General features: G+C 45.8%; 1 protein-coding gene across 1 annotated transcript; it reads left to right on the top strand.

Moving 5' to 3' along the window:
• Positions 1-1,408: 1,408 nt before the first annotated feature.
• On the top strand, positions 1,409-25,879 carry LOC147956980 (uncharacterized). Its single transcript, XM_087531527.1, has 2 exons — positions 1,409-1,686; positions 25,804-25,879. Exons 1-2 carry the CDS (start codon positions 1,409-1,411, stop codon positions 25,877-25,879), a joined length of 354 nt encoding a protein of 117 aa, XP_087387653.1.
• Positions 25,880-26,164: the final 285 nt, after the last annotated feature.

Below are 26,164 nucleotides of genomic sequence, written 5' to 3'. Positions count from 1 at the left end.
CACACACACCAAGCTAAATAAGATCGAACATGGAGACACGCAGCTCGGAGATGTGTAGGTCCTCAATCGCGTACGGGTCACCAAGGAAGTAGGAGAATGTTAGCACAGGAGTAGCACTTACGACGGTGAGGAAGGGCACGCCGTCGCCAAATCGCCAGCGGCCCCGACATGCCATGTCCTCCCAGCTCCACTGTCAAAGAAAGCCCCTGCCTCCTCGCCTGGATCGAAGGCGCCGAACCGTTGACAGTGACGCGGTTCACCCTAGAACCTGGGAGGAAGGACACCGGCAGGCTGCATATGGAAAAGGAACCGAGCGCACCCGACAAGCCATGGAGTGCTCATCTGGAGCAGAGCACCACCAAATCCACGGACTGGACATGAATGAGAAAGAGATGCCGGAACGGGCGAAGAAGAGCAGTAGCGGCCAACTACCTCCGCCGCTGCACACCCACCACATCACCGAGCAAACCCAATGCCCACCTAGCTCCCAAAGACGGCGCCTTCAGGAAGGAACGCGACGCCAAGGGCGCCGCCACCGCCCAATAGAGTTGTGGTTTTCACCCGGGAGACTAGAGGGGAAGGGGGCGGCGGATCTGACCTGAACGGCGCCTCCAAGGAGGGGAGCGGCGCCCTCGAGCGTCGCCGCCGCCAAGACCGGCGAGGCCGTCCTGGGATTTCTCCCGGTCTTCGAATCCCCGCCACCCTTACCCCAACGGCGCGAGACCTGGCGGCCCGCAGAGGAGCAGGCCGGATCCGGCCGGGGAGGAGCTCGCCAAACAGGGGAGGCAGGGGCGGCCAGATCTGGCGCTGCCAATCTGCCGCTGCACCACGCCACCCGTCCCCCGGTTCACCCGCCGTCCACACGGCCAGGTTCGCCGGCCCACGCCCCCGCCACCGCCTGTCGCAGGGCCGGTGACGTCTCTCCGACAGGGCCGCTGCCCCGGGGACCTCGGCCCCCCCGCAGAAGAGGCAGGGCAGCCAGGGCCCCGCCGCCACCTTCCTCGGCGGCGCCCCGGGCTTGCCTGGCGGCAGCCTCAGGCGGCGACGAGGGGGGAAGGGAGGGGAAATGGAGGCGGCGGCGCTAGGGTTTGGACCCCCGAGTCGCCCGAGCAGGGGCGACGTGAGGGGAGGGCGCCAGAGGTTGAATTGAATCCTACAGAATCTGAACCCCCGGTGGACATATTATGCCCAGTCACTCCTCAACATCTCATCAGTTAAGCACGTGTCTGTGTCTGTCGACTGTACGGTACATGTCTAGCTGCTGTGCACCTAAAGCTATTCTACATTATTTCTCTGTCCATGTCTAGTTGCTCGCTCTGCTTCTCCTTATAAAGGCCAGAGCAATCTTTGTGTACCACTGACATGCATCTCTCTCTAGCTCGGTTGCACGATCGAGACCAGCTAGCTAATGGGTTTCCCTCCGGCGGTGCCGAGGCTGCTGCCCAACCTCCTCTTCCTGCTTGCCCACCTCCGCCGCCTCTCCTCCTGGCTGCTCGGCCCCGGCATCGACCACCCAAACAACTCTGACTTCGCCAACCACCACCACCACCAGGGGCAGTACCACGATGACCACGACCTCAATGAGCTGGAGGAGCACTGCCCGGCCGTGCGCTTCGACGAGCTCTCCGTATCCAACGCCAGCACCAACACCCTCCCAGAGGAATGCGTGGCACTAGTAGAAAAAGGGTCAAATGTCAAGCACATTAGTGCCGGTTTGCTTTTGAGCCGGCACTAATGTGTGCATTAGTGCCGATTCCAACGGCTAGCCGGCCGCTTTCATTAGTACCGGTTCGTGGCCGACCTTTAGCACCGGTTCGTGCCACGTACCGGTACTAAAGTGAGTGGTGGCAGGATGTTGTCAGTCCGGGGCCCCTCCAGCATCTTTAGTACCGGTTCGTGGCATGAACCGGTGCTAAAGGTCGTCCTACATAAACCCTTTGTCCACCCGAGCTTGCTCTGTTCTTCCCCTTTCCCCTCTCCTCTCTGTTCTTCCCCTCTTCCTCTCGAGCTCATCACACATTTTGCCCAAAATTTATCAAGATTTGAAGGCCCCCATCCATTCAAATGATCATAAAGGCTAGCAACTTTGTCCTTTCATCTCTCATTTCTAGATTAGCTCTTGCAATGCTTTGTATAGTGATTAATTTATGAGTTTAGTAATTTGGGAGGAAATATATGTGCTAGTATTTGATTTATATGCAATTTGATGTCAAAAATAACACTTAGTTTGCATATGTAGGTGTGGTTTACTTAGTGCCTTCTAAATCTCCGTCATAATAACAGTCGATCGCCGGCACCGTTCCGTCGCCGGCACCACCTTGTGGTGAGCCTCTTATTCATGAATGTTTTACATTACCAAATTGATGTTTGTGTGATTTGGATATATAGTTACTCGTATAATTATCTTATCCGTACGTTGTTTGTTATACATAGTGCCATGGTTTTGATATCCGTCCCCGTCAGCCCTCGTCCTTGTTATGATTCGGATGTGGTATATTCTCTTTTAAAACTAGTTGCTGCATTTCGTGTTTATGACAAATTATGCCCATCAAGTTGACATAGATATTTTTGTCTAGGAGGTTTGTCAACCGGAAATTCCAACCGACCCTATTGTCGAGAGGTTAAATTTAGTTGAAAGAGAAAACGAGTATTTGAAATAAAAATTGAAAAGAATTGAGGGGGAGAAGATGGAATTGGAGTTGCATGTTGCCGATGTCGTTGATGATCACAAGATCAAGATGGAGAAAATGCGCTTAAAGATTAGAAAGATTAGAAAATATGCCATTGATAGTGAGGCTTGGTATCATTATGCTGTTGGATCAATTGTTACCTTAGTTCCGATCTTGATCGCATTTGTTTCTGCATTTAAATGCTTTAGTTAGAGAGTTATTTATTTGTTGCATTTAAGTCTTGTATGAACTTTATGTATGAACTTGTATTAATTTGGTCTTTTCGGTGTTGTGTAATGAAGATGAGCCGACAATGGATGTACAATGACCGATGCTCTCCCGAGTTCATTAATGGAATGAAAACTTTTCTGCTTGCGACTGAGGCAAACAAGCGAGCGGATGGTTTTATGCCTTGTCCATGTTTAGTCTGTAAGAATGATCACAATTACTCTACGTCAAGAACCATTCACGTCCATCTGTTTAAGTCCAGTTTCATGCCCCACTATAATGTTTGGACCAAGCACGGAGAAAGAGGGGTTATATATGATGGAAGACAATGAAGAAGAAGAGGACGACGACAGCTAGCCTGGCCATGGGTTCCCTGAATATGATGATACAATAATAGGGGAAGAAGCTGAGCCGGCAATGCGGGAAGAAGCTGAAGAAGAGGCATCAGATGAGCCCGCTGATGATCTAGGTCGGGCCATTGCCGATGCAAAGAGAAACTGCGCAAGTGATTTGGAGAAGAAGAAGTTGCAGCGCATGTTAGAGGATCACTAGAAATTGTTGTACCCGAATTGCGAAGCTCAAAAGAAAAAGTTGGGCACCACACTGGAATTGCTGCAATGGAAGGCAGAGAATGGTGTATCTGACAAGGGATTTGGAAAGTTGCTGGTAATGATAAAGAATATGCTTCCATTAGGGTTAGAGGCAAAGAAGGCTGTCTGCCCTCTAGGGTTAGAGGTGCAGAAGATACATGCATGCCCTAATGACTGCATCCTCTACCGCGGTGAGTACGAGGATTTGGACGCTTGCCCGGTATGCGGTGCATTGCGCTATAAGACTAGGCGCGATGACCCTGGTGATGTCGAGGGCGAGCGCCCTAGGAAGAAGATTCCTGCCAAGGTGATGTGGTATGCTCCTATAATACCACAGTTGAAACGTTTGTTCCAAAACAAAGAGCATGCCAAGGCGATGCAATGGCACAGAGAAGACCGTAAGAAAGACGGAAAGTGGAGAGTACCCGCTGATGGGTCGCAGTGGAGAAAAACCGAGAGAAAGTACGGGAAGGAGTTTACAGATGACGCAAGGAACATATGGTTTGGTCTAAGCGTAGATGGCATTAATCCTTTTGGGGAGCAGAGCAGCAACCATAACACCTGGCCTGTGACTCTATGTTTGTATAACCTTCCTCCTTGGTTGTGCATGAAGCGGAAGTTCATTATGATGTCAGTGCTCATCCAAGGCCCTAAGCAACCCGGCAACAACATTGATGTGTACCTAAGGCCATTAGTTGAAGAACTCTTACAGCTGTGGAATGGAACAGGTGTACGTGCGTGGGATGAGCACATGGGGGAAGAATTTGACCTAAAGGCCTTGGTGTCCGTGACCATCAATGATTGGCCTGCTCTCAGTAACCTTTCAGGACAGACAAACAAGGGATACCGTGCATGCACACACTGTTTGGATGATACCGACAGTATATATTTGGACAAATGTAGGAAGAATGTGTACCTAGGACATCGTCGATTTCTTTCGAGCAGGCATCCCGGAAGAAAGAAAGGCAATCATTTCAAAGGTGAGACGGATCACCGGACGAAGCCTCGCCACCGTACTGGTGCTGATGTACATGATATGGTCAAGGATTTGAAGGTAGCCTTTGGAAAGGGTCCTAACGGACAACCTATTCCGAATGACGCTGACGGACGCGCACCCATATGGAAGAAGAAATCTATATTTTGGGACCTGCCCTATTGGAAAGACCTAGAGGTCCGCTCTGCAATCGACATGATGCACGTGATGAAGAATCTTTGCGTGACCCTGCTTGGCTTCTTGGGCGTGTATGGGAAAACAAAAGATACACCTGAGGCACAGGAGGACCAGCAACGTATGCATGGAAAAGACGGCATACATCAGGGTCATGCCAGCTACGCTCTTACCAAAGAAGAGAAGGAAATATTCTTTCAATGCCTGCTCAGTATTAAGGTACCGTCTGACTTCTCGTCGAATATAAAGGGAATAATAAACATGGCAGAGAAAAAGTTCCAGAATCTAAAGTCTCATGACTGCCACGTGATTATGACGCAACTACTTTCGGTTGCATTGAGGGGGCTTCTACCGGATAACGTTCGATTAGCCATTGTGAAGCTATGTGCATTCCTCAATGCAATCTCTCAGAAGGTAATCGATCCAGAAATCATACCAAGGTTAGAGAATGATTTGATGCAATGTCTTGTCAGCTTCGAGTTGGTGTTCCCACCATCCTTCTTCAACATCATGACACACGTCCTAGTTCACCTATGCGAAGAGATTAATGTTTTGGGTCCTATATTTCTACACAATACGTTCCCCTTTGAGAGGTTCATGGGAGTCTTAAAGAAATATGTTCATAACCGTGCTAGGCCAGAAGGAAGCATCTCCAAGGGCCATGAAAATGAGGAGGTCATTGAGTTTTGTATTGACTTTATTCCTAACCTTAAGCCGATTGGTGTTCCTGAATCGCGGCATAAGGACAGACTGGATGGAAAAGGCACGCTAGGAGGGAATCAAATAATATGTATGGACGGACATTCTCTCACTGAAGCACACTACGCAGTTCTACAAAATTCCGCCTTGGTGGCTCCGTATATGGACGAACACAAGAATTTTCTATGCTCCAAACACCCGGAGCGGTCTGATGACTGGATTACACGTGAACAAACCAGGAGTTTCGCCGGCTGGTTGCAGACACGTACCATGCATGACGCCTCTATTGAAGATGACATGTACTCGCTGTCCCAGTTACCACCTTCGAATATAATGACTTTCAAAGGGTACGAGATAAATGGTAATACATTTTACACGGTCGCCCAAGATAAGAAGAGCACCAACCAAAACAGTGGTGTCCGCTTTGATGCAACAACCAAGATGGGAAAGGAAACATAATATGGTTACATAGAGGAGATATGGGAACTTGACTATGGACGTGGTTCGAAGGTCCCTTTGTTTCGGTGCAAATGGGTCAATATGACACGAGGCGGGGTAACGGAAGACCCGAAGTATGGAATGACAACAGTGGATCTCAACAATCTTGCGTATGCAGACGAACCATTCGTCCTAGCTAATGATGTGGCACAGGTTTTCTATGTGAAGGATATGTCTACAAAGCCGAGAAAAAGAAAAGATAAGGAAGTGAATGCATCATACGATGAGCCAAAGCGCCACATAGTTCTTTCTGGGAATAGAAACATCGTGGGAGTGGATGACAAGACAGACATGTCAGAAGATTATGAAAAGTTTGATGAAATTGCTCCATTCACAGCGAATATTGACCCGAGCATCCAGTTAAATGATGAAAATTTTCCATGGCTACAGCGCAAAGGGACACACACGAAGAAAAAGTTTCACACCCAAAGATCTGGGATGTGATCGGCTTCACTATCATTATTTTCTTCTGTGTTTCACACCCAGGAGGGAATCTCTGTAATAGTTAGGGTAGTTATGTGTTTTGGCATTTGAAACACGAAGAAATTTTATGTGCAAACAAATTCTTTCATGCATTTACTGATTCTTTCAGCTAAATGGCCCTGAAATTGAAAAGCATTTCAAATGAACTCAGAAAAGATTGAAAGTTGGCATGGTATCATAATTTCACCCACATAGCATGTGCAAAAAAGTAGAGAGGATTACCGCAAAAACGGGATGCACTTCATGTACAAAATGGACAATCTCTTTCGAAGTATCAGGGTTTCGGACGAAAACTCATCCGTTACAAAGGCATTTCATTTTTTAAATAACCTAAGCATTACCAAATTGAATATAATGATAAAACACACTAATATTAAACATAAAAAAAAGAATCACTGAAAAATCTATTTTCAAAGTTAAGTTATTCACAAACTAGTGATTCACACAAATTTCAAATAATTCAAAATGTAAACTATTCAAATTTGTAAACTACCGGCACTAACAAAAAGTTTGTAATTTTTTGTACCTAAAGCAAAAATATTCCCAAAGAAACTCTAAATACAGTAAAAAAACAACTCAAAAATAAATTAACCAAAAATAAATAAAGCAAAAAAATAAGAAAATAAAAAAGCCCACCTACTGGGCCAGAGCGGCCCGCATACGACTAGAAACCCAACCTGTAGTTGGGCCAGGATGCAGGCCCGCAAGCCTAGTAGGCCCACAGGTAGAGTAGGAGAGGTAGGCCCAGAAGGCCTGCTATTGAGAGGAGCTCAATGCAGTGCCCGCGCCGGGGCTTATAAACTGGTCCTGGCGCTCCTCAACTAGCAAGGTGGGACTAAACTTCTGTGCCCCTCGCCTGGCAGCGCACACCCTTTAGTACCGCGTCGTGGCTCCAACCAGTACTAAAGGGGGGGAGGTCTTTAGTACCGCTAGGTGCCACCACCTGGTACTAAAGGTGGGCGCTTCCCGCCACTTGGCCTTGCCAAAACAGACCTTTAATACCGGTTGGTGGCTTCAACCGGTATTAAAGGTTATTCTATATAAGAAAACACTTCAAAAAAATTCAGTTTCTCATCTCTGCCTCTGCTTATTTCTCCTCTACCCCGTCGCCGCTGCCCCCGTCGCCGTCCCCGTCCCCGTCGTCCCCGTTGCCGCACCCCGCCCGTCGTCCCCGCCCGACCCGTCCCTGTCCCCGTCGTCGCCGCCCCGTCCCCATCCCCGTCGTCACCGCCCGTCTCCATCCCCGTCGCCGCCTCCCGTCACCGCGCCTCGCCGGTGAGCTCCTGCCCCGGCCGCCATGTCCACACACACACACATTGTTATAGAAATGTTAGCAATTTTTCTGTTTTTTAGTTATAGAAATATTAGAAATGTTAGTTATATAGAAATGTTATAAATTTTTCTGTTTTTTAGTTATAGAAATATTTATAGAAATTTTAGCAATTTTTCTGTTTTTTAGTTATAGAAATATTAGAAATGTTAGTTATATATATAGAAATGTTAGAAATTTTAGAGTTAGTTTTAGCTAGATGAATTAGATTAATGTCAAATTGTTAGAATTTGCATATAGAATTTTAGTTATCACAATCCAATCATTTTAAAAAAGTTACTTTTTGCGGGCATATAGTATTTGTTCTTGACGATGCCCGGCCTGCATCCTCGCCGTGGACCCGTTCGCTACGACGTCTGGCTGACCCATGTCTGGGACTGGGCTCCGCCGGGCTGGCACTGGGAGGTGCTACCTGGAGGGGCGCGCCGCTTGGTGAGGAACCCGGCCTCGGGTCCCGTCGTCGACCCTGATCTCCTTTGGTGGCCCTCGTGTGGGCCACATTCAGTGCAGAGCGAGCCAGCCCCCTCCGAAGGTGGTGCGTCGTCGTGTCAGGGAGGAGGACGAGCACGTCCATCGCTACATGGCTGCTATGGACGTCAGGTTCTCCAATACCTGGCAGGTTCTTTGGGTAGATGACCGGAGATATGGTCCTGTGATGGTTCCTTTGTTGGAAATATGCCCTAGAGGCAATAATAAAAGGATTATTATTATATTTCCTTGTTCATGATAATTGTCTTTTATTCATCCTATAATTGTGTTATCCGGAAATCGTAATACATGTGTGAATACATAGACACCAATATGTCCCTAGTAAGCCTCTAGTTGACTAGCTCGTTGATCAACAGATAGTCATGGTTTCCTGACTATAGACATTGGATGTCACTGATAACGAGATCAAATCATTAGGAGAATGATGTGATGGACAAGACCCAGTACTAAACATAGCACAAGATCGTATAGTTCGTTTGCTAGAGTTTTTCCAATGTCAAGTATCTTTTCCTTAGACCATGAGATCGTGTAACTCCCGGATACCGAAGGAGTGCTTTGGGTGTGCCAAACGTCACAACGTAACTGGGTGACTATAAAGGTATACTACCGGTATCTCCGAAAATGTCTGTTGGGTTGACATGGATCGAGACTGGGATTTGTCACTCCGTATGACGGAGAGGTATCACTGGGCCCACTCGGTAATGCATCATCATAATGAGCTCAATGTGATCAAGTGGTTGGTCACGGGATCATGCATTACGGTACGAGTAAAGTGACTTGCCGGTAACGAGATTGAACGAGGTATTGGGATACCGACGATCGAATCTCGGGCAAGTATAATACCGATTGACAAAGGGAATTGTATACGGGATTGATTGAATCCTCGACATCGTGGTTCATCCGATGAGATCATCGTGGAGCATGTGGGAGCCAACATGGGTATCCAGATCCCGCCGTTGGTTATTGGCCGGAGAGCCATCTCGGTCATGTCTACGTGTCTCCCGAACCCGTAGGGTCTACACACTTAAGGTTCGGTGACGCTAGGGTTGTAGAGATATGAGTATGCAGTAACCCGAAAGTTGTTCGGAGTCCCGGATGAGATCCCGGACGTCAGGAGGAGTTCTGGAATGGTCCGGAGGTAAAGAATTATATATAGGAAGTGCAGTTTCGGCCATCGGGAAAGATTCAGGGGTCACCGGTATTGTACCGGGACCACCAGATGGGTCCCGGGGGTCCACCCGGTGGGGCCACCCATCTCGGAGGGTCCCATGGGCTGAAGTGGGAAGGGGAACCAGCCCATAGTGGGCTGGTGCGCCCCCCTAGGCCCACCCCTTGCGCCTAGGGTTGAAACCCTAGGGTGGGGGGGGGGGGGCTCCCCACTTGCCTTGGGGGGTACTCCACCCCCCTTGGCCGCCCCCCCCTAGGATATTGGATCTCCTAGGGCCGGCGCCCCCCTAGGCCCCCTATATATAGTGGGGGGGAGGGAGGGCTGCACATCCATGCCTTTGGTGCCTCCGTCTCCCTCTCCAACACCTCCTCCTCCTCCATAGAGCTTGGCGAAGCCCTACCGGAGTACTGCTGCGCCCACCACCACGCCGTCGTGCTGCTGGATCTTCATCAACCTCTCCTTCCCCCTTGCTGGATCAAGAAGGAGGAGACGTCATCCACTCCGTACATGTGTTAAACGCGGAGGTGCCGTCCGTTCGGCGCTAGGATCTCCGGTGATTTGGATCACAACGAGTACGACTCCCTCATCCCCGTTCTTTGAACGCTTCCGCTCGCGATCTACAAGGGTATGTAGATGCACTCCCGTCTCGTTGCTAGATGACTCCATAGATAGATCTTGGTGAAACGTAGAGAAATTTTTTTGTTTTCTGCAACGTTCCCCAACAGTGGTATCAGAGCTAGGTCTATGCATAGTTCTCTTTGCACGAGTAGAACACAATTTGTTGTGGGCGTAAATGTTGTCAACTTTCTTGCCGCTACTAGTCTTATTTTGCTTCAGCGGTATTGTGGGATGAAGCGGCCCGGACCGACCTTACACGTACACTTACGTGAGACAGGTTCCACCGACTGACATGCACTAGTTGCATAAGGTGGCTAGCGGGTGTCTGTCTCTCCCACTTTAGTTGGAGCGGATTCGACGAAAAGGGTCCTTATGAAGGGTAAATAGAAGTTGACAAATCACGTTGTGGATTTAACGTAGGTAAGAAAATATTCTTGCTAGAACCCTATTGCAGCCACGTAAAACTTGCAACAACAATTAGAGGACGTCTAACTTGTTTTTGCAGCAAGTGTTTTGTGATGTGATATGACCAAAGTTGTGATGAATGATGAATGATATATATGTGATGTATGAGATCATGTTCTTGTAATAGGAATCACGACTTGCATGTCGATGAGTATGACAACCGGCAGGAGCCATAGGAGTTGTCTTTATTTTTTGTATGACCTGCGTGTCATTGAGAAACGCCATATAAATTACTTTACTTTATTGCTAAACGCGTTAGCCATAGTGGTAGAAGTAATAGTTGGCGAGCAACTTCATGGAGACACGATGATGGAGATCATGATGATGGAGATCATGGTGTCATGCCGGTGACAAGATGATCATGGAGCCCCAAGATGGAGATCAAAGGAGCTTTATGATATTGGCCATATCATGTCACTATTATTATTTGATTGCATGTGATGTTTATCATGTTTTTGCATCTTGTTTACTTAGAACGACGGTAGTAAATAAGATGATCCCTCATAATAATTTCAAGAAAGTGTTCCCCCTAACTGTGCGCCGTTGCGACAGTTCGTTGTTTCGAAGCACCACGTGATGATCAGGTGTTAGATTCCAACGTTCACATACAACGGGTGTAAGACAGATTTACACATGCAAACACTTAGGTTGACTTGACGAGCCTAGCATGTACAGACATGGCCTTGGAACACAGAAGACCGAAAGGTCAAACATGAGTCGTATAGAAGATACGATCAACATGAAGATGTTCACCGATGTTGACTAGTCCGTCTCACGTGATGATCAGACACGGCCTAGCTAACTCGGATCATGTTATACTTAGATGACTGGAGGGATGTCTATCTGAGTGGGAGTTCATTGAATAATTTGATTAGATGAACTTAATTATCATGAACTTAGTCTAAAATCTTTACAATATGTCTTGTAGATCAAATGGCCAACGTTGTCCTCAACTTCAACGCGTTCCTAGAGAAAACCAAGCTGAAAAACGATGGCAGCAATTATACGGACTGGGTCCGGAACCTGAGGATCATCATCATAGCTGCAAAGAGAGATTATGTCCTAGAAGCACCGCTAGGTGATGCACCCGTCCCACAGAACCAAGACGTTATGAACGCTTGGCAGACACGTGCTGATGATTACTCCCTCGTTCAGTGTGGTATGCTTTACAGCTTAGAACCGGGGCTCCAAAAGCGTTTTGAGAGACACGGAGCATATGAGATGTTCGAAGAGCTGAAAATGGTTTTTCAAGCTCATGCCCGGGTCGAGAGATATGAGGTCTCCGACAAGTTCTTCAGCTGTAAGATGGAGGAAAATAGTTCTGTCAGTGAGCACATACTCACTATGTCTGGGTTACATAACCGCTTGACTCAGGTGGGAGTTAATCTCTCGGATGACGCGGTCATTGACAGAATCCTTCAGTCGCTTCCACCGAGCTACAAGAGCTTTGTGATGAACTTCAATACGCAGGGGATGGAAAAGACCATACCTGAGGTATATTCAATGCTGAAATCAGCAGAGGTAGAAGTCAAAAAGGAACATCAAGTGTTGATGGTGAATAAAACCACTAAGTTCAAGAAAGGCAAGGGTAAAAAGAACTTCAAGAAGGACGGCAAGGGAGTTGCCGCGCCCGGTAAGCAAGCTGCCGGGAAGAAGCCAAAGAATGGACCCAAGCCCGAGACTGAGTGCTTTTATTGCAAGGGAAGTGGTCACTGGAAGCGGAACTGCCCCAAATACTTAGCGGACAAGAAGGCCGGCAACACGAAAGGTACATGTGATATACATGTAATTGATGTGTACCTTAGCAGTACTCGTAGTAGCTCCTGGGTATTTGATACCAGTGCCGTTGCTCATATTTGTAACTCAAAGCAGGAGCTGCGGAATAAGCGGAGGCTGGCGAAGGACGAGGTGACGATGCGCGTCGGGAATGGTTCCAAGGTCTATGTGATCTCCGTCGGCACGCTACCTCTACATTTACCTACGGGATTAGTTTTAAATCTCAATAATTGTTATTTAGTGCTAGCTTTGAGCATGAACATTGTATCAGGATCTCGTTTAATTCGAGATGGCTACTCATTTAAATCCGAGAATAATGGTTGTTCTATTTATATGAGAGATATGTTTTATGGTCATGCTCCGATGGTGAATGGTTTATTCTTAATGAATCTCGAGCGTAATGCTACACATATTCATAGTGTGAATACCAAAAGATGTAAGGTTGATAATGATAGTCCCACATACTTGTGGCACTGCCGCCTTGGTCACATAGGTGTCAAACGCATGAAGAAGCTCCATGCAGATGGACTTTTAGAGTCTCTTCATTACGAATCATTTGACACATGCGAACCATGCCTCATGGGTAAGATGACCAAGACTCCGTTCTCAGGAACAATGGAGCGAGCAACCAACTTATTAGAAATCATACATACTGATGTGTGCGGTCCAATGAGTGTTGAGGCTCGCGGTGGCTATCGTTATGTTCTCACTCTCACTGATGACTTGAGTAGATATGGGTATGTCTACTTAATGAAACACAAGTCTGAGACCTTTGAAAAGTTTAAGGAATTTCAGAGTGAGGTTGAGAATCAACGTGACAGGAAAATCAAGTTCTTGCGATCAGATCGTGGGGGAGAATACTTGAGTCACGAATTTGGCACACACTTAAGAAAATGTGGAATAGTTTCACAACTCACGCCGCCTGGAACACCTCAGCGTAATGGTGTGTCCGAACGTCGTAATCGCACTCTATTAGATATGGTGTGATCTATGACGTCTCTTGCCGATTTACCGCTATCATTTTAGGGCTATGCTTTAGGGACTGCCGCATTCACTTTAAATAGGGCTCCGTCGAAATCCGTTGAGATGACACCGTATGAATTATGGTTTGGGAAGAAACCTAAGCTGTCATTTCTAAAAGTTTGGGGATGTGATGCTTATGTCAAGAAACTTCAACCTGAAAAGCTCGAACCCAAGTCGGAAAAATGCGTCTTCGTAGGATACCCTAAAGAAACTATTGGGTATACCTTCTACCTCAGATCTGAAGGCAAGATCTTTGTTGCCAAGAATGGATCCTTTCTAGAGAAAGAGTTTCTCTCGAAAGAAATAAGTGGGAGGAAAGTAGAACTTGATGAAGTATTACCTCTTGAACCGGTAAGTAGCGTAGCTCAAGAAAATGTTCCTGAGGTGCCTGCACCGACTAGAGAGGAAGTTAATGATGATGATCATGAAACTTCAGATCAAGTTGCTACTGAACTTCGTAGGTCCACAAGGACACGTTCCGCACCAGAGTGGTACGGCAACCCTGTCTTGGAAATCATGTTGTTGGACAACGGTGAACCTTCGAACTATGAAGAAGCGATGGCGGGCCCGGATTCCGACAAATGGCTGGAAGCCATGAAATCCGAGATAGGATCCATGTATGGAAACGAAGTATGGACTTTGACTGACTTGCCCAATGATCGGCGAGCCATAGAAAATAAATGGATCTTTAAGAAGAAGACAGACGCGGATGGTAATGTGACCATCTATAAAGCTAGGCTTGTCGCTAAGGATTATCGACAAGTTCAAGGGGTTGACTACGATGAGACTTTCTCTCCCGTAGCGAAGCTGAAGTCCGTCCGAATCATGTTAGCAATTGCCGCATACTATGATTATGAGATATGGCAAATGGAAGTCAAAACGGCATTCCTTAACGGTTATCTTAAGGAAGAACTGTATATGATGCAGCCGGAAGGTTTTGTCGACCCTAAGAATGCTAACAAGGTATGCAAGCTCCAGCGATCCATTTATGGGCTGGTGCAAGCATCTCGGAGTTGGAACATTCGCTTTGATGAGATGATCAAAGCGTTTGGGTTTATGCAGACTTATGGAGAAGCCTGCGTTTACAAGAAAGTGAGTGGGAGCTCTGTAGCATTTCTCATATTATATGTAGATGACATACTTTTGATGGGAAATGATATAGAACTTTTGGACAGCATTAAGGCCTATTTGAATAAGATTTTTTCAATGAAGGACCTTGGAGAAGCTGCTTATATATTAGGCATCAAGATCTATAGAGATAGATCAAGACGCCTCATAGGTCTTTCACAAAGCACATACCTTGATAAGATATTGAATAAGTTCAATATGGATCAGTCTAAGAAGGGGTTCTTGCCTGTGTTGCAAGGTGTGAAATTGAGCTCAGCTCAATGTCCGACCACGGCAGAAGATATAGAAGAGATGAGTGTCATCCCCCATGCCTCAGCCATAGGGTTTATTATGTATGCCATGTTGTGTACCAGACCTGATGTAAACCTTGCCGTGAGTTTGGTAGGAAGGTACCAAAGTAATCCCGGCAAGGAACACTGGACAGCGGTCAAGAATATCCTGAAGTACCTGAAAAGGACTAAGGACATGTTTCTCATTTATGAAGGTGACGAAGAGCTTGTCATAAAGGGTTACGTCAACGCTAGCTTCGACACAGATCTGGATGACTCTAAGTCACAAACCAGATACGTGTATATGTTGAATGGTGGAGCAGTAAGCTGGTGCAGCTGCAAGCAGAGCCTCGTGGCAGGATCTACATGTGAAGCGGAGTACATGGCAGCCTCGGAGGCAGCGCATGAAGCAATTTGGGTGAAGGAGTTCATCACCGACCTAGGAGTCATACTAAATGCGTCGGGGCCGATCAAACTCTTCTGTGACAACACTGGAGCTATTGCACTTGCCAAGGAGCCCAGGTTTCACAAGAAGACCAGGCACATCAAGCGTCGCTTCAACTCCATTCGTGAAAATGTTCAAGATGAAGACATAGAAATTTGTAAAGTGCATACGGATCTGAATGTCACAGGTCCATTGACTAAACCTCTTCCGCGAGCAAAACATGATCAACATCAGAACTCTATGGGTGTTCGATTCATCACAATGTAACTAGATTATTGACTCTAGTGCAAGTGGGAGACTGTTGGAAATATGCCCTAGAGGCAATAATAAAAGGATTATTATTATATTTCCTTGTTCATGATAATTGTCTTTTATTCATGCTATAATTGTGTTATCCGGAAATCGTAATACATGTGTGAATACATAGACACCAATATGTCCCTAGTAAGCCTCTAGTTGACTAGCTCGTTGATCAACAGATAATCATGGTTTCCTGACTATAGACATTGGATGTCACTGATAACGAGATCACATCATTAGGAGAATGATGTGATGGACAAGACCCAATACTAAACATAGCACAAGATCGTATAGTTCGTTTGCTAGAGTTTTTCCAATGTCAAGTATCTTTTCCTTAGACCATGAGATCGTGTAACTCCCGGATACCGTAGGAGTGCTTTGGGTGTGCCAAACGTCACAACGTAACTGGGCGACTATAAAGGTATACTACGGGTATCTCCGAAAGTGTCTGTTGGGTTGACACGGATCGAGACTGGGATTTGTCACTCCGTATGACGGAGAGGTATCACTGGGCCCACTCGGTAATGCATCATCATAATGAGCTCAATGTGATCAAGTGGTTTGTCACGGGATCATGCATTACGGTACAAGTAAAGTGACTTGCCGGTAATAAGATTGAACGAGGTATTGGGATACCGACGATCGAATCTCGGGCAAGTATAATACCGATTGACAAAGGGAATTGTATACGGGATTGATTGAATCCTCGACATCATGGTTCATCCGATGAGATCATCGTGGAGCATGTGGGAGCCAACATGGGTATCCAGATCCCGCTGTTGGTTATTGGCCGGAGAGCCGTCTCGGTCATGTCTACGTGTCTCCCGAACCCGTAGGGTCTACACACTTAAGGTTCGGTGATGCTAGGGTTGTAGAGATATGAGTATGCAGTAACCCGAAAGTTGTTCGGAGTCCCCGATGAGATCCCGGACATCACGGGGAGTTCCGGAATGGTCCGGAGGTAAAGAATTATATATAGGAAGTGCAGTTTCGGCCATCGGGAAAGATTCGGGGGTCACCGGTATTGTACCGGGACCACCGGATGGGTCCCGGGGGTCCACCGGGTGGGGCCACCCATCCCGGAGGGCCCCATGGGCTGAAGTGGGGAGGGGAACCAGCCCATAGTGAGCTGGTGCGCCCCCCTAGGCCCACCCCTTGCGCCTAGGGTTGAAACCCTAGGGTGGGGGGGCTCCCCACTTGCCTTGGGGGGTACTCCACCCCCCTTGGCCGCCGCCCCCCTAGGAGATTGGATCTCCTAGGGCCAACGCCCCCTAGGCCCCCTATATATAGTGGGGGGGAGAGGGAGGGCTGCACATCCATGCCTTTGGTGCCTCCCTCTCCCTCTCCAACACCTCCTCCTCCTCCATAGAGCTTGGCGAAGCCTTGCCGGAGTACTGCTGCATCCACCACCACGCCGTCGTGCTGCTGGATCTTCATCAACCTCTCCTTCCTCCTTGCTGGATCAAGAAGGAGGAGACGTCATCCGCTCCGTACGTGTGTTGAACGCGGAGGTGCCGTCCATTCGGCGCTAGGATCTCCGGTGATTTGGATCACGACGAGTACGACTCCCTCATCCTCGTTCTTTGAACGCTTCCGCTCGCGATCTACAAGGGTATGTAGATGCACTCCCCTCTCGTTGCTAGATGACTCCATAGATAGATCTTGGTGAAACGTAGAGAATTTTTTTTCTGCAACGTTCCCCAACATCCTTGTCTTTGGGTGTCCACCGCCCGCGCCCCAGGAACCGCGAGTGGCCTAGATTCTTCTGTAGTATTCGATCTTTGTTAGCAACCTAGCCAGTGATGTATTCGAGATTATATATTATTCGAGACGATGTATTCGAGATCATATATTATTCGAGACGATGCATATTATGTACTATATGATTCAGTTTTTCCTTATTGATTGCATCCATGCATTGTAATTTGATTACTAAATTGTTTTATATTTCTTCTGTATTAGTTAAATAAAAGCTATGGCGGACAATACCAGCAGAGAGGGAGAAGATGCCCTGTTCAATATCATACGCAGCCCTAAAGTTGACAAAGGAAAAGTTGAAGTACTGGACTCACTACTTAAAAAAGAAAGTGACTACACCATCTTGTTTGGGATAGTCAACAGGTAATTTCAATCATTATTAACTATATCTCGTCCTATTTAGTTCGTCATTTTCCTGATATGAACTATTTAATAACCCCTTTATTAATTTTCTTTGCCGGCGGGCAGGGCTTGGGCAAAGTTCATCAAGGTGACTCCAGGCAAATGGCCAAAAAAGATGTTTGGCATCGACCCAAGGTAAGTAATTAGTACTAGCTAGCTAGCTACCATCTCTTTAATTCTTGTTTCAATAGCATTAATTAATTATATCATGCTTGATTAATCATTATATGATTCAATTCCATTCTCGTAAAGGCCCTGAAGCAGGCCTCGGGGACTGATCTGTGTGCATACTACGTTTGCGAGAACATTCGCATGATGGCGTCCGAAAGGAGCAGATCTGATAGACAGCAATGGATACGTTTCACAAAACACTATTCACAATTTTTACATGATTATCGATATTGATCTCCTTCTTAACAGTTCCATGACGTGCGGGAGAAGCTCCTAACAACGGAGCGCATACAAGCACTTCAAGAGGAAATAGCCGGATTTTTGCTCGACCAGGTCATAGATCCCAAAGAAGAATACTATTACTCGCTACCGCCTCCATGAACCACTTGTCATCGTGCTCCGAAGGCACCAAGGCAACATGTAGGAGAAATTGTATATATATACATGTGTAGTATGTGTGAATAATTAATGGTGGTGGTTGTGAGACATTCGATGATATATATTATATATATGCGGTTCTACGAGAAAATCTATTTATATATATGCATAACGTGTACAATATGTAGTATCGTAAAATACCAGCAAACAAAAAAGAGTTAAATGGAAAACACAAAATTAATGGAAAAATAAAAAATAAAACCAACCCCCCCAAACATTTAGTACCGGTTGATGTTACCAACCGGTACTAATGGTCTACCAGCACCCGGGCATAGCTCGTGCCACGTGGTGGCACTTTAGCGCCGGTTCGTGTCGAACCAGTAATAAAAGGGTGGGACCTTCAATCTCCACTCTTTAGTGCCGGTTGTAGAACCGGCACTAAAGGGCCTTACGAACCGGCGTTAAAGCCCGGTTCTGCACTAGTGTGGTGTGCCTAAGTGACTTCCACGGCGCTGCGCCGGCCGCGGGGGTGCCAGCACATCTTCCACTTTGGCTGCCTTGACCACTGGGCCGCTCACGGCCACCGCACCTGTCCGCTCTGCCGGGCTCCGTTCCTCCCGCCCTTCCTCCTGCCCATGCCGTTCCCGACGTCGTGATTCACGCCGGGTGTTATTTGCGTAATTTGGCGACTGTCCTCCTGGATGACAAGCTCTGAATTTTCGCTTCCTGTTAGGCTTTTATGAATCAAACCCAACCCACAACATAGGCTAAGGAGGCCATGGCAGAGAGGTGTTGAAATATTTTCTCGGGGGGCCCTCCTTTGGAGAGATTATCACTATGCCGTCTCCAGGGATGGGAATTAGTTCCTTGTTCAAGATTTAGTTAATTTGGATTTCACTATAATGGATTTGGTCCCCACGGTAAAATCCATACACCATAAGAATAAGAGGATATATACACAACTGGAAATAGGTTAGATTATAGGAAGTAGGTACATGGGTGAATCTGTATATATGCATTGAGAAAGGCTTTTGCTCTGCTCCAATGCTTCAGCATGGACAGATGCTCCAGCATGCCAGGTAGGTTCGGATGACTGAGCTTAGCAAAAGGTGTAGCTTGCAGAGATAGATGGGATCCTGCAAAAGAGGCCGTCTCTCCCTTGACAAAAGTGCAGACGCTGCCAATGAGGGATAGTTGGACATCACCGGGTTTAACTTTAACAGGACAAGCCTACTCTATGGTGAATAGAAAAAGGCTGCCAACCATGAGGACAATACCGCTGCTTTCGTTGGACCAAGGTAGAATTAGACAGTGGCTTTAGTTACTTTTATCTACATGAAACGTTGGGGCAGTGGTGTGGTGCTTCCCCCATTGTACATGCCCTTAGTTCTTCCCCCGACTTTAGCAGTACCATTTATTTCATCTTTTATACTACCACCAGCAGTTTAGGGCTAACTCTTCTTTAGAGTTTGATACATATTTTCTGTATTTACATGCTCTCTTGGAACTGCATTTGGATTCGACTAGATTGCCTTATTTAATCCCATATGTCAACTCTAAAGTCTAAAGTCCGATGTAATGGTGGCCGCATACCTACCAAGACATGCCAATTTTTGATCTTGTATACAGAAGAGCATGTCCACTAATATCTGCTTCACTGGCAGATGTATACATTAGAATGTAAGTAGATGTCAATGAAACATCACCAAACATCCTCCCGGTTCAAGAATAGAAGTGAAGATAACCAAACTAATAAATAGGCTAATATTGAAATTGGTGACGAAATAATCACAACATATTTCTTATACTCATGCATTGTATAGGATCCTCCATCAAGATATTTATAGATAACACATGTACAAACGCACTATAATATATATAGAAACGTCAGGCACACTGCGTGTGCAGGCCATCAAAACTAGATCCAACATATGTCCTGCTGCTCTTATGTCTAAACAAATAGAATAAAATACTCCACTGACGAATGCATGAGATTTTTTCTGTTTGGTTTCTTTAGATTTAGATTGATACAATTTATTTCAACAAAACAACATGGAATACTTTTTGGAAATTATAATATAATTTTCATAATGGAAGTTTGTGTTGTTTCCTAGAAATGTTAGATTTTTCGTATTTCCATGTGAACATGTGTTAAATATTGTCAAATGTAATGAAAATACTAATTAAATTTTCTGATAATGAGATGTAAAAAATAAAAAAGTTTAGTATAAGAGTCCTGCTTCTAATATAACCCCCCTCACTAAAATATATAAAGTGAAATATAGACCATTCAAATATTATATGTATTTTCATTCAAAAAGTATAAATCGAATTCCATTCTCGCCATGCATGCTACCGATGCTAGCCAACGAAGTTAGGAACGGATCACGACTTAAACGCAATGCTGAACTTAAAGAACTAATTAATGTTAAATCTTCGTTTTTTTCAATATTTGTTGAAAAACAAATGTGAACAAATTTCTTAAAATACGAATAATATTTCGAAATCTTAAATAAATTTAAAATATTTTTTACTGTAAGCATTTCTTTTTAGTCGTGAACAAATATCGAAATCTGAACAAGTTTTATAAAAATGAATGTAATGTACACACTGAACATTTTCTTAGTCTATAGTGAACTTGATTCAAATACACACTGAATATACAGTGAAACATTTGCTAATGCGTGCTGACCAATATTAACTTTCTTATACAGTGAACATTTTTTCAGGGAAAAAAAGAAAAAAAGCTTTTATGCTAGTTTGTGATGACCTGTTGGAGGCTACGCGCCGGTTGCCGGAGATGGGGGGAGTTTCTTACAGGAAGTGGGATGCAATAGCCGGACCAGAGTCTGGAGCAGCATCAGCGAAGGTAGAATGGTAGCTTTGTGGTCGCGGGTATGTAGTAGGCTTGGTCCTCAAAATTTCTTTTCCAAAGCAGCGGGTTAGCACCAAATAAAAAACACAAACTAACTACTAATCAACGAGAAGACTTGACACGGTTGGACTAAGAATATCGATATATGGAGCCTAATAGCAAACAATAAGATGGATTGTACGAGGCTTCTGACACGATTGGTCTAAGATTGGTCCTCTGAATTATTGTCCAGCCCAGTGGTGGATGATGGTTGATGGTACAAATTTTTGGTAGGAACTAGTCAAAAGCACAAATTTAATAAGGAGTGCTAATCAGTGTGAAGCCTTGACATTGAGCACCATCGATGGGGACAGCCCGAGCCTGGTGGAAATTCCCATGACCAGCAGCAGTGTGTGTGTTGCTTGAGGATGACGCAGACGGCAGATTTGTACAGACATTAACCTTGTCCGTGGAATGGAAGCTCACACTCTACTTCATGCACTGCTTCTTACGAAGATTAGGTGTTCATTGTTCGAGATCTGACTCACACTATTCACCGTGATATTTTCCAAGGCCGCCAACAAGAAAAGCAATGAAACCAACTGGCTGCTGATTGCTGAATGTACTACTCGCACAACATAAATGACGAACAGAGTGCGCCAAGAACAGAGTATAATGCTAAAAAGATTCAGACAGAAAATCACGTGCAGCGCATGTCGTGCATTCAACCCGTCTCGGCACATCATAGTCCAAAATTTGAAAGTACCACCGGAATCAAATAATTCGGGACATCGGACGAAAAACCTTTAGAATAATTTTACCTCTATAATTGCCAACTAAATCGAATAAAACTATGAGAAAAAATATCAAATAGTTTGAAAATTTTACATCATGGTATACTAATTAATTAGACCTTGTACGTAGTCCTCCAATTAATCAAGACTAGTAGATTGATATCCAGATGAAATAAGACTTGTATGTATAGCAGTTACCTTTAGATTGGCGTGCTCAAGGACCAAAAGCGGATTAGAGTATTTGATTGATTAAATATGATCACCGGGGGACTCCAATGGACAATACTTCGGCAAAATTAAAACAGGAGAGGCTGGATAGCACCGCGGCAGTATCCTGGTCCGCTCGCGGCTGCCGTGGCGGCAAGCAGAGGCGCAGCGGCGAAATCAATCGATCATCAATCGATCGATTAGCGTCTAACTAGGTTAGTGGTAATTAGCGTCTAGGTTACGCAGAACGGGCTTTCTAGGCTTACACGAGACCATAATGAGCTATTTTTGGGCTGGGTGTACACGGCGCAAAGGATCTATGGGCCTGGGCCTTAAGTACATACTGATTAGCAGTTAACTACCCATTAGTACACTACGAATATAACAGATCGCTTGGGGGGTGCGAACGATTGGGGGGTCTAGCCCCCGCTCGCCCCCCCCCCCCCCCCACCCCCCGCGTCTCCGCCCCTGGCGCTTGTGGGAAGCGCCTTCGCCGGCGGCACATGGTGCTCGGCTGGTACGTGGTGGCTGGACTATTACTCAACTAGTCGCCAACCCGTGCATTCGCACGGCCTAGTTATTTAATATTACATTAGTCTATATAACATAAAGGCGTCTATATAAGATAAAGCCATGTGTTGTGTATATGAATCACATGGCAAAATATTACATGCACATGAATCACATGGAATCTATATCTACATATATATATATATATATATATATATATATATATATATATATATATATATATATATATCAATCTATACCTCTATACCTAATAATAAAGTAAGATGCGTTTCACAAATTTTTTCATCCGTTCACCTCTATTTTTTTCTATACCTAATAATAAAGTAAGATGTGTTTCATCAATTTTTTCATCTATTCACCTCTGTTTTTTTTGAGATCTTCTACTATCCGAGATGGTACTAATTTGGTGTGCCCTACGATCGCAGAAAATATTGCAGGATGAAGATTGTTATGTACAAGCCCGTCCTGGGCTGGGAACCCTCGTGGATGGGCTTTCCTCCCCAGGAAAAAAATCTGGGCTAATAGCGACGCGAGGGGTCTTTCTTCTATACCGCAAAAAATAAGTTGTAATATAGGAATCGAACCAAAGACATTTCCTGGGACTCTAGCTACAACAGCCAGCTAAGCTAAGCATGTTTGATGTTTAATAGTTCCACCCCGCTTTTGTTAACTAACTCCAACCGGTTAATATACCAACCACCACAGAAATCAACAAACAATAGGTGAAAACGAGCATCATGACAGGTACGAGATTGTAGATAATAAAAGTAAGTAAAGGAAGGATCTGTGGGTTGTTGAACCGCAGCCCTCTAGCTACCTCTCCTCTCACTCGAACGGAGGTGGAAGAGAAGAACAGTGGACACAAGATTTTCCGGCCGGCGCACGAACACCGCCACGGGCGCATGAACGCCCCAATCTTTTTCTTGCTTACAGTGACTACATGGCTACACACGGCTTGGCTTGATCAATACATCAAGGGGCCTTTTATACCCGGCTGCACACACACCATCTGGCCACCACACCGGCCACTAACTCCACGCACGCACGCACTAGTCTAGCTAACAAACTCACTAAGCCAGCTACATGCACGGCGTCCATATCCATGCGTGCATCAGTTACTCAACAACCGGCCACACGACCTGGTAGCTAGCATGCATCTAACTAACTAACCACATGCATCAAGATTAGTACTAACACTGTCGATACAAAAAAAATGCATGTGTACCTCTAATCGATGGCAAGAGTACGGCAAGGAGGAAGAGGATCAACACAAGGCTGCGGGGCAACATGTCCAAGCTCAAACAGCAATTGACCCCTCTCAAAATTAGGCCACTCGGCGGCGGGCGAGCATCATGACATGTACGAGCCCTTCACCCAGATTCTGACATGGCACACCGTTGTGCTGCTCAATCTCGCGTGCATGAATATGAAGGACGAGCTGCACCCCGCCCATGCCCTCGGGCCCTGATGGTCGCAGGAGCTTCTGGTGCAGCAGGTCAGGGCTGAAGCGCTGGCAGAGCACATGGAGCTTCCCGGCGACAAAGCGCTGGAGTAGTATGATGAGCATGCATGTGTTCGTGCAGGTGCGACCACCACTGAAGCTACTGGGCTGTGTACATGCATGCACATGAACTGGAACCTATTCGATGATGACAACAGGCGGTAGTTCGTCGTCATGGCTGCCGACAGCAACGACGAGGTACGACACTGGGCACTCAGGCCTGTACGTGAGGGCACCGAGTCCGAGGCTGCCGCGAGTCTCATACGTTCATGTATTTATATGATGTGAAGGTATCTTTGCGGTCGGGGCTTGCAGGTTATAGAATTTTGTACATGTAGTCGATTATCTATGCTTTGGTCAACTCTCCTTTTTCTATTCTATTCAAGAATATTGTTTGCAATGTGGAGAATTTCATAAAAGATGTACTAGCACTTAATGGAGAAAGACACGTCAAAAGGCACAAACCATCTTGATCACGAAAATCCTAAGCCATCTAGAATGAGGTAGACAAAGACGAGGAGGAGGATAAGAGGTTCAGGATGATAAGAGAAGCATCAAAATCTCATGCAGAATTAATATCCGAAACATCTTGTTCAAAATTTATTTGAGGGAACCTGTCGTTCAATCTAGCAAATTCCTACAACCCACGTAAGTATACGCCCTGGTTTTTGACCGATTCCATGCCAGTTTCGGTCAACTTTGGATTTATCACCAACCAAATATTTTCATTGGATAGAAATCGGCCGGTCGATGTGTATTTCATGGTTATGTTCTTTTGTTGATCTGATAGCTTGATCGTTGAAGGAACAAAGGTTGATCGACTAAGAAGAGCCCTTTCAAGCTGGAGCACCAGCTCGTTTCGTCTAATGGTCTCATAATTTCCTCTGTTCTTTTGTTTGGGTGGAATTTGCTATTTGTTGTATTATGATTTTTCCCATCAAAACGAAGTATTATGGGGTGGGTTGGGTGATTGGCTGTATTTTTTTAGGATTAACCGTAAAGATTTATAGGAATTCTAGGATTAATTGCAAATATATATTTCCAGGATTAACTACAAGGAATATTATGTAATAGTATATTCATTTTCTTACGGGTAAGTAAGACAACCTACGCCTCTAGTTTATGCTTTTAGTGAAACAGTTTACCAAAGCACAACGAGCTTTCAGAATATGGTAATTTCCGATGTTGGTATTGGTCGTCTAAATTCTTGGGTAGTTGATAGCGGCTAAACTGAAGATTGCACCGTGTTACAATTGCAAGGCGTCCAACTAAGTCTTCGTTTTGTTTGTATCATTTTCAATTGTTCTAACTTCTAAGCAATGTAAGTATTAATGTGACATCATTGACTGTTGAGTTATTTAAGTCCATTAAGGTTCAATGAGAGGTGTCTCATGCGGCGGCAAAGCTCATCGCCTTGGGATTTACCACATTCTGACAAGTTATGATTAGATTGACACCACGACGAGGGTGGAAAAGAAGGACAAGCGGTAATATTGATGGGACGTTGTTTTACAAAAGAAGGCGTGAACTTTTTTGTTCTACCGTTGCAATGCGCATGTTTGCTAGTTCATATTAAAATCTCTAAAAAGACTTATATTTAAAAACAGAGAAAGTACATAATACACATGTAGGTTCGGGATACATCCACTCACGAAAACCACAAATGTCTTGAATTTATTCGAAAGAAAGGCTACTGCTGCAGCAGATGCAAAATTAAGCTAGAGACGGGAGGAACTGAAAATAACACCAACGGATGAAAACGGAACGCGTGCCTGTTCTGTTCACTTCCATCGGCCAGGAACAGACACACACACCACAGGCTTTGCACGTATCTGAGCACACTTGCCTTGCGCGCATCCAGCCTTCCTCGCACGACCTCGCCGCCGGGCGGCAGGAAGCCGGTTGTCCCCATCGAGGCCGCCGACAGCGCCAACTAGGTCGCTAACGTTGGAAGGAATGTTGCCGACGACGCCGGACAAGTCCCCGCCGACGTCCTCGGCACCTGCAGGCAGGCCCACCGAGGCCGCCGACGGCGCCGGACAGGGCCCCACTGAGGTCAGACAGCGTGTCGCCCCCCTGTGCGGCCATTGTCTGCAGCTGCCCGGCGAACAGGACCATCATGCAGCAGATGGCGGCCATCTTCTTAAGCGTTGCACCGGTGGCCATGAGAACGTATCCTGTGCTCCAATTCATGAAGTGCTCCGGCTGCTCCAACCACGTAA

This window comes from Triticum urartu, chromosome 7A (genome assembly GCF_056163025.1).
Source record: "Triticum urartu cultivar PI428250 chromosome 7A, HENAU_Tu73, whole genome shotgun sequence".
NCBI lineage: Eukaryota > Viridiplantae > Streptophyta > Magnoliopsida > Poales > Poaceae > Triticum > Triticum urartu.
Note: the sequence above shows the minus strand (reverse complement) of the source record. Positions and strands in the feature narration are given on the sequence as shown.